General features: G+C 35.2%; 1 protein-coding gene across 10 annotated transcripts in view; it reads left to right on the forward strand.

Annotated features, from left to right (window-relative positions):
• The window catches only part of RBM39 (RNA binding motif protein 39), a 30,243-nt gene extending 18,923 nt beyond the window's left edge, over nucleotides 1–11,320 (forward strand). For 7 of the 10 annotated variants that reach the window (XM_049650893.1, XM_049650894.1, XM_049650895.1 and 4 more), the window contains 7 exons: nucleotides 422–626; nucleotides 1,646–1,723; nucleotides 5,445–5,495; nucleotides 7,795–7,876; nucleotides 9,765–9,870; nucleotides 10,382–10,460; nucleotides 10,553–11,320. In XM_049650893.1, coding sequence (XP_049506850.1) covers nucleotides 422–626; nucleotides 1,646–1,723; nucleotides 5,445–5,495; nucleotides 7,795–7,876; nucleotides 9,765–9,870; nucleotides 10,382–10,460; nucleotides 10,553–10,653 — 702 coding nt within the window. In that variant the 3' untranslated portion in view covers nucleotides 10,654–11,320. The other 3 variants (XM_049650897.1, XM_049650891.1, XM_049650898.1) reach the window with 2 other exon arrangements.
• Nucleotides 11,321–12,525: the final 1,205 nt, after the last annotated feature.

Here is a 12,525-nt window from a genome sequence, read left to right on the forward strand (position 1 = left end):
ACGGACCGCGAGATCGTGACCTGGCTGAAGTCGGACGCTTAACCGACTGCGCCACCCAGGCGCCCCTCTAAATAGTTCTTTTTATAAAGAGAAGATAGCACCGTGTTTATCTCGGCACATTAAAATTTGAAGTTTGAAAAATAACTTCACACGTTTTGTTACTAAGATTCCTTATTTCCAAGGATAGGTGCCATTACATGGTAATTTCTTGGAGTCGAAACCATCACATCAACAAAACTGATTCGCATGAGCTTGTGGTTTGATCATATAGATTATGTTACTTAAAGTTAGAAATTTATACTTTATTGTCTATTCAGTTCTGTGATTATAAAATATACTATATTTAATAAGCATTTCTTTACCTTTGGTATATATGCGAACTTACATACAGGACTTTTTAATCCCCCTCTCAATTATACAGTTTTCCGATTCAGAATGTGCCAAGAAGGCTCTGGAACAACTTAATGGATTTGAACTAGCAGGGAGACCAATGAAAGTTGGTCATGTTACTGAACGTACTGATGCTTCCAGTGCTAGCTCATTTTTGGACAGTGATGAACTGGAAAGGACTGGAATTGACTTGGGAACAACTGGTCGTCTCCAATTAATGGCAAGACTCGCAGAGGGTAAGTTTTTCCTAGTGTTGTGAATGATTTATTGTTGGGATAGTAATGAAAAAGGTAACCCACACAGACTGATAAGTGAAAAAATATTTTTCTTATTTTGGAGTCAAGCTTATTATCTATTCTTGAGTGGTGTATATAGTTTTATAGGTGAAGTTATTGCCTTAAAAGTTCTAATGGAATCTACTTTATGGTGGTGCCTTTTGAGAACCATAGCATACATTGTATGGTTTTTTTTGCTTGCTGCTGCTTTTTTTTTTTTTTTGAGAGAGAGAGAGTACACATAGGGGAAGGGCAGAGAGAGAGAGGGAGACACAGAATCAGAAGCAGGCTCCAGGCTCTGAGCTATCAGCACAGAGCTCAACACAGGGCCCAAACCCATAAGCTGTGAGATATGACAACCGAAGTCAGATGTTCAACCATCTGAGCCACCCAGGCGCCCCATCCTTTTGCTTTTGTATGATTATCATATCCTCATACTTAATAAATGTAGTGCCAGCTATCATACTATGTTTTTCTTGTAAATGCTTTTTTTTTTTAATTAAAAATATTTTTTAATGTTGGTTTATTTTTGAGACCGAGAGAGGGAGACACAATCAGGCAGGCTCCAGGCCCTGAGCTGTCAGCACAGAGCCCAGTGCAGTGCTTGAACTCCCAAGCTGTGAGATATGACCTGAGTCAAACTTAGACGCTTAACCGACTGAGCCACCCAGGCTTCCCCCCACCCCTTCCAAATTTTGCTTTTGAAGGAGCAAAAAAAGCATGAGCAGGGAAGGGACAGAGAGAGGAGAGAGCAAGAATCCTAAGCAGGGTTGCACACTGCCAGTGTGGAGCCAGATGTAGGGCTTGAACTCAAGAACCTTGAGATCATGAATTGAGTCCAGTCACTTACCCACTGAGCCACCCAGTTACCCCTGCTTGTAAATACTTTTAGTGAAGTGACTTTGGTAGTAGTGAGCACCTGGAAAACTGTGTTTTTCTTCCCTTAACATAAGGACTTCAAGATCTGTTCTTTTACACAGGTACAGGTTTGCAGATCCCACCAGCAGCACAGCAGGCTCTACAAATGAGTGGCTCTTTGGCATTTGGTGCTGTGGCAGGTAGGAATTGAATCTTTTCTAATTTGAAATCATTGTTTTTTTCACCTAATTCGAAAATTTGCCAAATTTTTGCATTTAAAAGGACTTACTGAGAATTCAATTCATCAAGTACTTTTAGCCTATAAATTTCAAGGAAATGGAGAGAATTATTCAGTAATCATAACAGGCTGTTAGGGCATTTTTTTGTACCCTACCTACCAATTTTTAGTTTGAAATTGCCTAGAAATTAGACTTTTTAAAATGTGACTTTTCTTGAACACCAGCAAGTTTATATTGTTTCAAAAAAGTTTCTTTGTAATGTTTGAGTTTAGAAAACTGTCAGAGGCCTTTAAATCAAGCTGTATGTAAAATTTCAGTATCAAGAGTGCAAAGAAAACTGCTTTCCTTTAAAAAGTACATACAATTTTGAGATAATGAGTTAGGGTAATAGCTTCCGAAGAGGGCAGGAAAAGAAGAGTGGTTTTATTACAGTTATGTGACAAAGAGTTCAGGTTATGAAACCTTCTTTTTCTTTCTTTATGGCTTAAGTACCTCAGATTTGCTTTTATAAACCTTGATGCTAACCCAAATCCATGAGCTAGGATAGCATTTAATTTTGAAGTGTTGGAAGACCTTGCTATCTTAGGGCATCTAAAAAGAACAAATTTATATCCTAAGAAAGTATAGCACTTTGTATTATGAATTGGTCCTTTGATCTCCCCTGTGAAGTAAGAGGTAAGAGTAAGACCACAGTACTGCATCTAAATACACTTAAAAGTCCATATAGTTGATTCATGATTTCCGTTTAAATCAAAAGATCATTAATTAAAGGAGAGGATTATTTTTGCTTTTCTATTATACTTGGTATTAAGAGAGAAGGGATTTTTCAGTGTTTTCCTGTTTAGTAGATGTTCACAAGTTGAAGTACCTTTAGAAAGTCTGCCTTTTGTGTATCTCCTGCCAGATTGTTACTTATTTTGAAATCTGATAGGTGCTCTATAAAATTTCTGACCAAACCCTACCAACGTTGTCCTTACGTGAAGAAAAATTACAACCATTAACACATTTCTGTATTTTGAGTCACTGGTTAACTCCCTCAGGGATCACTAAGTTGTTTAGACTTTATAAACAAGTATTAGACTTTAAATTTCTTGAGTGATGAAAGAGGCCTAGCATGCCACTTGGTGTAATCAGAGACATTAAAGGAGAACCCACCCCTTCTAGAAATGTAACCCAGTCTATGGTTTGAAAATTACTATTTAATCTGAAAACTACTTTTATATTGCTTCTCATTGTTCAGGTCATTCTTTATTAATTTAGAACATGCTTGATTGTTTACCATATTCTAAGTGTTTCATTAGAGGCTAGTGAAGGTTTATACGTTGTCTTCCGGGATTTGATGCATATGATTCATTTCTAAACATTCTTATGTAATAATCTGGATGCAGTATCAAATATGTTGATTCTATGTTTTTCATAAATAATATTGCAACCTAATTGAAGATTTTCAAAAGTTAGACATCATTGCTATTCTTTGCCATTATTTCTCGATACATGGAAGTATGAGCACACTTACTGTGCGATTTATTTTAAGGTGGGCTGATTGTGATTAATTAAAACTATAAATGTCCATATGGATTGGTTAAAAAAGCCACTTAGCTGTATTTGTTACCCTCCCCCTTTTTGTTGATTGAGATGATTATCAAGTTTGATTCTGTCTTTAACTACATATAAAATGCTATTGCTACCAAATTAGTAATTAACACTCAAGTTTTAGGTAAATGTTTACATAACTTGGTATTTTTCTCCAGATAGTCATCATTAAAACCTTACACATTTCTTGTTGAAATGAAATAAATTGCTGAGTGTTAATGTGTCTAAAGCCCTTTCCCCTAAGCTCTTTAGAACTGCTCTTTGAAACCAAGGGTGAGTCAGCACTCTATCCAGGATCTTATTTGAAAGTTTAACAATTAGTTGTTTCTAAGATGGGAATCCTTAACTTTATGAAACCCATGCCTTGTTTACTAACTTACTAACACAAATGATCTTAAAAGTGATTTTTGACATTTTGATAGGGATTTACATACACTTAAAATAGCATGGGCTTCTTTGTGTATGTGTGTGTATGTATGTATTTATCTTTTAACCTTTGCTTATTTTTGAGAGAGAGGCAGAGACAGAATCCTAAGGAGCCTCCAGGCTCTGAGCTGTCAGCACAAAGGCCTGTGCAGGGTCAGACTCATGAACTGGGAGATCATTACCTGAGCTGAAGTCGGATGCTCAACCAACTGAGCCACCCAGGCTCCCCTCTTTTTCAAATACTTAAGTAATCTATACCCAACGTGGGCCTTGAACTCACGTCCCAGAGATCAAGAGTTACATGGTCTTCTGACAGAGCAGCCAGGCACCCCATAGCTTGGATTTGTGATTACATACTTTTTCCCATTTTAGGGGGGAAGAAGACATTGTGTGTTTTGTTGGACACTGTTCCTATGGTCCTGTCTTCAAGTTTCTTCAGTATAAACCAGATACTTAAACTCCTTGAGGTCCCAATTTTGAGCACCTAGGACCCAGGTATTTTTAAGATCCCAGTATAACTTGGGCTGCAGATTCTTTCTCATCCCCCCCCCCCCGCCCGCCCCAGCTTTTTAAATTTTTACTTCTAAGTAATCATTATACCTAGTGTGGGCCACAAACTCAACCCTGAGTTCAAGAGTCACCCACTCCACTGATTGAGCCAGCTAGGCCCCCCCGTTTTTGCCCATTTTTCCCCCTATTTTGAGAGAGAGTGCGAGTGGGGAGGGGCATAGAGAGAGAATCCTTCAAGCAGGCTCCCTGCTGCCAGTTCAGAGCCTAATTGGGGGCTTGAACTGAAACCACAGGATCATGATCTGAGCTGAATCCAAAAGTCAGATGCTTAACCGACTGAGCCACCCAACCCCCCCACCCATTTTTGTCCATTTTTAAGTTTTTCTGTACTCAGCAAGAAACCCAGATGAAGTGTTGCAATTGAATCACATGTTAATGAAAATTAGGTTGCTGTATCTGAACAGTTCTTATGTTGTGTATTAAAACTTTTAAGCTTCAAGATAGCTTTACAACACAATGCCATTTTCTTTGTTATTTAGATTATTTAGATTTACTGTCTAGCAGCTTTCTATCTAATAACTTGCCTTCCAATGGAGAATTTAATGATTATATGATTAAATACACTGGTAAAAATCCCCATTGTTTATTTTTAATAGTGACTAGATGATTAAATTTGTCTTGTATTTCATAGATGATAGTAAACTTGGTTAGAATTTATTCCTGCTTCATTAAGTTTGCAGACTAAGCCAGAAAACCAGACATAATTAAACTGTCACCTTCTGGGCTAAATATCCCAAGTACTTGGAATTGAATTCTCAAGATCAGGGTTTTCATGTATTTTCTGACTGGTGTGCTTCCCTTTCCCCATTTCCCATTATTCCCATACGAAGAGTAGTATAGTGGAATTCATTGGAGATTTGGTAGAGTAGTGTAGGAGTAGGAAGAAAGAGGCATAAGTAAGTTTCCCAGCATAGGAGGAAAGAAAAAGGCCCCAAAGCCTTGTCAATGAGGAATGGGGAAGGAGGTTTGGCTGCCAGGTTTTACTATAAGTTTATTTTGATAAACCCTGCTACTGTAGTCCTCTTTTATTAATACTTTCCTGACATTTACCCTGTTAGTTGAGGCTCTTCATTGTTCCTGCACTGAGCTGTAGAATTCTCTTTTGTTATAGATTTGCAAACAAGACTTTCTCAACAGACTGAAGGTGAGTTGAGCTTTTTATTTGTCTTTGAAATAGATGTTAATGTAGTAGCCAGACATAGTTGTTTGTTTATATTTAATATATCATTTGTTACATTTTGTATTTTGGATTCAGTTTTTAGAGAATGACATAAAATTCCCATCTGTTTAATGTGTATTTCAGTTGGGCTAATCCGAATCATTACAATTCCATGGATAAAGAAAATGAAAATGTCTGTATTTTTTGCTTTAGTCTGCTTAGAATTATTTTTAGCCTTATATGCTTATCTTTGTGTTCCTGTTATTAGTTTTGTATAATTAAAAGTTGGAAAACAGAATTTATTGTTTCAGTACACAAATCTTTAAGGAGTCTGAACTTAACATAAGGTCAAGGACTCTAATGTTAATGATTTGTATTAATAGTGCCAAGCAATGAGACAATTACCCAGAACAAAATTGCATGCGTATTTCAAAGAGCTGAAATTATTTCTAAAGTAGGGTATTTTTTCTTGCTTTGATTACCAAGTAAATCTCTGCTATTTGTTAGAGCATTTCACTTCTGAGCAAAATCGGTATCCATCTTTAATAGGTTGTATTTACGAGTTATTTTGGAGAATGATTCTTTATGGAAAAAGGTCTACCATGTTCCTTGATAGGAATTAAATGTATATTTTAATTCTTTTCCAGCAAGTGAGACATTTGCACTCACCCTTTTTTTTTTTAACAGATTCTATTACTATTTTTAAATTTAAATATTATTTAATATACAGTGCAATATTGGTTTCAGGAGTTTACAGATTTTAAAAAGTAGAACTAGTGAATTTTTCTATTAGATTTCTATGCTGAATTCATTGTGTTTGCATTCATCTAGATTGAGCTGGAATGTTTCTATCATATATTTTCTAAATATTTTTCAGTATTCATAATATACTTCATTTGAGAAAATGGAAAACAAAGTACTCTTCAGTTTTATAAATGACCTAGTGTTTATTTCCAAGAGTACTTCCATTTGTTTATGGTACAGGTACACAGTGGGCCTCATTTCTATCTTCATTGTCATATAAGCATGGTTACATCTGTAACTTTTCTGAATAGAGTTTGACATTTGTAAGCTGTTTTAGCTTATTTATTTTAATATGAAGCTTCTTGAAAGAAAAGTAATAAAGGAGCAAAGAGCACTTGTAATTATCAAAAATAATAATCTTTAATGATGCATTTCATGCATGGCCCTAAGTTCTATTCAGTGAAATAATTTCTCATACTTCTCAGGTGATTGTTCGTTTTAATTACCCTAATTTCTAATGCGCTGTTTTATCCTTAGCTTTGTTTGTTGTTATATATTGGAATGAAATTTGGTCAAATATAATGATTACGGTGAGTTCTGTAACAGCTACTGGTAATGTTTGTGAATATCATAAAAGCAGTGGGGCACTTGTCTTGACAGTGCTCACTTGAAACTTCAAACCAGTGTGAGTTTTAAATGTTCTTCCTGGATATTAGTGTCCAGTAGTTTTTCATTTTTAATAGTGAATATTATAGGTAATATGCTACTTTAGTGTTTATTGTGCTATAACACACCTAATCATTAAAAAATTCTCATTTGAGGGGTGACTGGGTGGCTCGGTGAAGTTGTACGACTCTTGATCTCTGGCCTTGAGCTAAGGGTTGTGAGTTTAAGCCCCACATTGGGCATGGAGCCTACTAAAACCCTCATTTAATTTCGTAATAGGGTTTATATTTCTGGGATATTAGATTTTAAATGGTTGGATTGTTTTGTGCATCTTATTTTTAAACAATCCTTTTATAATGTTTTATTTGAAAGAAAATATATAACTATTATCATGGGCAGAAACCTAAGGAATACAAAAGGGTATAGATTTATTTGGCATTTTAAAGGCTGCATTTTCATCATCTCCTGCTTCTTGGGGAATAAACTCCAGCAGCAGTTCTACAGAATCAATCTGTTTTATTATCCTTTACCTTTCTGGATTGGTTTCTATTGATATTTGTCTAAGTGAACGGATTTTGATTACACGTAAAGTTTCCGTTCTAAAAATAAAAAATTTTCCAACTCAAGATTGGGTATTTCAAATGTTAGGTTGCCCCCGATTCTGGCAACTCAAATTGGGTACTGTTCCACACTTTGATAGTATTATTAAGTAAATTAGTGAAGTGACTGACTATCCTAGTTTCAAAGTTGGCGTTACCTGGTTTTGTTTTATTCATTAGGGATATTCTCATGCATTTTCCAAGAAACTAATTTATTTCTCTCTCTCTCTTTTTTTTTTTTTTTTTTTTTGTTTTTTTGGGTTTTTTTTTTTTAGCTTCAGCTTTAGCTGCAGCTGCCTCTGTCCAGCCTCTTGCAACACAGTGTTTTCAACTCTCTAACATGTTTAACCCTCAAACGTAAGTAATATACTTTGGTCAAATTGAAAATGGTATATACAATTGACAACTCAACAGTTGCAAGGATTAGAAGGCACTGATAACTGCCCGCACAGTCGAAATCCAGGTGTAACTTCTGAATCTGCCAAAAGTTTACTAATAGCCTTATGTTGACTAAAAGCCTTATAGTAACCCAAAGTTGATAACACATGTTTTGTATAAGTCTTATATAGTGCATTCTTACAATAAGCTAGAGAAAAGAAAAGCCTAAGGAAGAGAAACTACATTTATAGTACTGTATTGTATTTTCTCAGAAAAATTCATGTATAAGTGGACCCATGCAGTTCAAACTGTTGTTCGGTGGTCAGCTGTACTGTGAAATGTTTAGTATTCAGCTTTTAAAAAAAGTTTTTATTTTGAGAGACCAAACAGTGCATACACAGGAGATGGGCAGAGAGAGGAGAAAGAGAATCCCAAGCAGGCTTCTGGCTGTAGGTGCAGAGCCCGACATGGGGCTCGAAATCATAAAGTGCCAAGATCATGACTTAAGCCAAAACTAAGAGTCAGATGTTTAACCAACTGAGCCTCCAAGGCACCCCAATATTCCGTTTTCCTAAGTTAACTTTTATGATGTTTAGTATATTTCATAGTTGAAATAATAAAATGATTTTGATCCTTTTGGGGTATTTTAATGCTAACTTTTATATTACTAATTCCTTTGGGTGTGTTTGTAAGATTGGAATTGAATTGAAAGGTATGTAGGTTTTATTTTCCAATTACATCTAAGTAATTTTATATGATATTTTGTATCAGTGTTTATTTTTTAATTGTAGTTTATACATAATGTGTTACATTAGTTACAGGCTCATAAGATAGTTCTTCAGCTCTGTACCTTATGTTCACCAAAGGTGTAGATCTGTCAACATACACTTCTATTACAGTACCGTTGACTATATTTCCTATCCTGTACTTTTCGTCCCTGTTGACTTATTCCATAACTGAAAACCTGTACTTCCCACTCCCCTTCATCTGTTTTACCCATCCCCGGACCCTGCTCACCTCTGTCAATCACCTTGTTTGTTCTCTGTATTTATGGGTCTGTTTGTACTTTTTTTTGGTTGTTCATATGTGTATTTGTGTTTATTTCTATTGCTAGTTTACTCTTACCAGTTACTGGTTTTGAAATTTTAATCTTACATAGGAGAAGAGGATCTTCAAAAATTTTCTTCCTAAAGATAAGTGCAGGGTGGAAATTAGGAATTTCTCTTTCCTGAGGTGCCTTGGTGGCTCAGTTGGTAGAGCATGTGACTCTTGATCTTGGGGCGGGGAAATAGAAAAAGGGAATTTCTCTTTCCTAATGCCTAGGTAATGATTAGAATTTCATTTATCAGTCCAAACTCTTGTTTGTTTTATAAGTCATTTATAATACACTCCAAGGTAAATGTAGATATCCTGTTCAATTGATTTAATAACCCTATTTTATGAAGCATTGTTTTATACAGTAGTAATTTGTATCATGCTGTTTGCATTGTTTATAATCATGGTTTACCATAGAAGGAGCCCTTCATTCTTGTGTTCTTTTGGTAACATCAAATTCTTTATTTTAGCTTTATCTGTGAAATGATTATAGACATTTGGTATAAGTATATTCTATTTTTGGTATATATTTGGTATAAGTATAAATTGATATATATCAATAAATAATGTAAAAGATAGAGTTAAATTCATAAGCTTTGTTGCAAACAGTTCTTTATATCTTGGTTTTTATTTTCTCCAGTGTACTACACTGCTAAATATGAATGATTTTTAAATAAAAGAATTCATATTTCAAATATTTTTATACAGGTGAGCCTACATATGTAACATTTTACAAGGTTGGTGTCTGATAGAGCTTAATAATTTCTTACAGAGAAGAAGAAGTTGGATGGGATACAGAGATTAAGGATGATGTGATTGAAGAATGTAATAAACATGGAGGAGTTATTCATATTTACGTTGACAAAAATTCAGCTCAGGTATTTTTTTCTTTATTCCCTAGAGCGAAAGAAGTTTAATCTGCCCTTTAAGTGCCTCCGGTATTTTGATCTTAATAAATATAAGATGTTGTTAATATTTTGTGACTTAGCCTTCACATATACTCGGGGCATATTCCCAGTCTTAAGTTTTTGTTTAATTCTGAAAGAAACTTTAACATACTAAATATACACCCTTCAAAATATGGGTGTGTTTGTAATAATTGAAGAGTAGACTAGGCCATTTTATAGCTGTGTTGCTGGTTAGTGTTGAAAGCTTGCCATGAAATCCTGGCCTCTTGATTCATTCTTTAATTGCTTTGAAATGATAGAGAAAAAGTGTAGAACAAGTCTTTTGGAGGCTAAAATATTTCAACGCAACTCTAGGTGTACATACTAGCTAATGAAACAATTATTTGGTTGAAGAGCAGTTATTTTTACAGGCAATTTGAGTAAACCTATTCAAATTCATGTTATTTCCTACGTGCCCTTAACCTTTTTTGTTGTCTTTCAGGGCAATGTGTATGTGAAGTGCCCATCAATTGCTGCAGCCATTGCTGCTGTCAATGCATTGCATGGCCGGTGGTTTGCTGGTGAGTTTGATGTGTTTTCTTCTGCTTGATTATTATGATGAAGGATGTAATTTAAGTGAACATGCTTAAACCCTATCTGTTTCTTTCAACAGGTAAAATGATAACAGCAGCATATGTACCTCTTCCAACTTATCACAACCTCTTCCCTGATTCTATGACAGCAACGCAACTACTGGTTCCAAGTAGACGATGAAGGAAGATATAGTCCCTTATGTACATAGCTTTTTTTCTTTCTTGAGAATTCATCTTGAGTTATCTTTTATTTAGATAAAAATAAAGAGGCAAGGGTCTACTGTCATTTGTATACAATTCCTGTTACCTTGAAAAAATAAAAATGTTAACAGGAATGCAGTGTGCTCATTATCCCTAACTAGCAAATCCCACTGTATACAAAGCTGTTCTCTTGTTCTGCCTTTTAAATGTACATGTAGAAAATTACATTAAGGATCTATAGGAATAGCTCTAGGGGGGAACAAATGTGCTTAATGTAAAAAGGCAGACAGGGATGTAATTATGTTTTTAATGTTTCAGAAGCCTAACTTTTTACACAGCAGTTACATTTCACGTTTCACTAATGTTGATATTTGGCTAATGGTTTGGCAGAGGTTTCTGGAGTACACTTTTAGTGTATGGGAATTCAAGACAGCTAAAGGGCTGTATGATTAACATCTCATCTTGCATCATGATCAATTGGCAAGAAAAGGAGATTTCAAGATTACATTTCCAGATGGTATCTTTTCAATTTAATGTATCTGTAAAAGTTTCTTTGTAAATATTATGTGTTCTGGTGTGTCTTAAGATTCCAAACAAAATGATCCCTGCATTTCCTCAAAATGTTTAGTGGCAGTCTGGTAAGCAAAGCAGTCTGAGCAAGAAATAGGAAATGCAGAAATAGGTTTTGTCTGGTTGCATATAATCTTTGCTCTTTTTAAGCTCTGTGAGCTCTGAAATATATTTTTGGGTTACTTCAGTGTGTTTGACAAGACAGCTTGATATTTCTATCAAACAAATGACTTTCATATTGCAACAACCTTTGTAAGAACCACTCAAATAAAATTCTCTTAAAAAGGCCACAAGAAATCTTCATTTTTGAAATGTTTTAAAGTCATAGAAACTTCAAAATAGCATAGTAGTTTCTTTGACTTTTGGTAGTTAATGAAGACTTGCTTCTTTGGGAAAATACTTAGTGTGCAGAGTCTGGGGAAACTGTTGTCCTCAAGTTGTCTCTACATTGCTCCATATCTCCATCTTAGCACTGTACTTCCTTAGGGTAATGCATCAAAACTTTAGGGATTTTCCATCAAGAAAACCAAATCTGCCCACACCTTAAACCTGGGTAGTCTTAATTCTTTCTTGTGTCTGGGCGTCTTTGTGAGAAATGTTTCTGTATTTGAACACTGAACAAAATGGTGTAAGTTCAAACAGATTTAAGTGATTTCCCAGTTTAACTGCATTTGTTACTTTATAAAGGAATTTGAACTTGGAATGAGCCATCACCATTATATTCTGAATTATGTTTCAAGTTTATCTACCTTGAACCTTTGAGTTGTTGCCCCAAATGGAATGATTACTTTCCAGTACCAATTTCTTCACCTGCTTATTTCTTTCTACTATATTGATTCGTTAGTGTTAAGGCCCAAGTTTTAATAGGTTTAGTTGGATATCCAAGTAATCAGTTTGGAGGTATGATTTTCTACCAGTCCTTTTGATGGATACTTAGAATTTCTTCCCTTGATTGCTTCAGTTACTTAACCCAAAGGAAATTTTCAAGATTCAGTTATTTTTCAACTCTAGGCAGCAGTGTTCCTTGGGGCAGACTTCTGTCAATGTTCATTTGAAATCTAGTATCTTCATAATTTCTATTCTAGATTCATGTCCTATCAGGTTTGTTCTATCATTCCTTTCTGGGAGCTGGGCCAACTTAGGCATTTAATTAACCTCATAGGTGATAGAGGTGGCAAAAATTTGCCCACTGCTGCAGAATGAGATGTTGTAAACGATGTTAAGGGAAATGTACAAGTAATTGGAATAGTGTGAGGGACAGAAAATAGTCCAATGAATTCAA

This window comes from Panthera uncia (genome assembly GCF_023721935.1).
Source record: "Panthera uncia isolate 11264 chromosome A3 unlocalized genomic scaffold, Puncia_PCG_1.0 HiC_scaffold_11, whole genome shotgun sequence".
NCBI classification, from domain to species: Eukaryota; Metazoa; Chordata; class Mammalia; order Carnivora; family Felidae; genus Panthera; species Panthera uncia.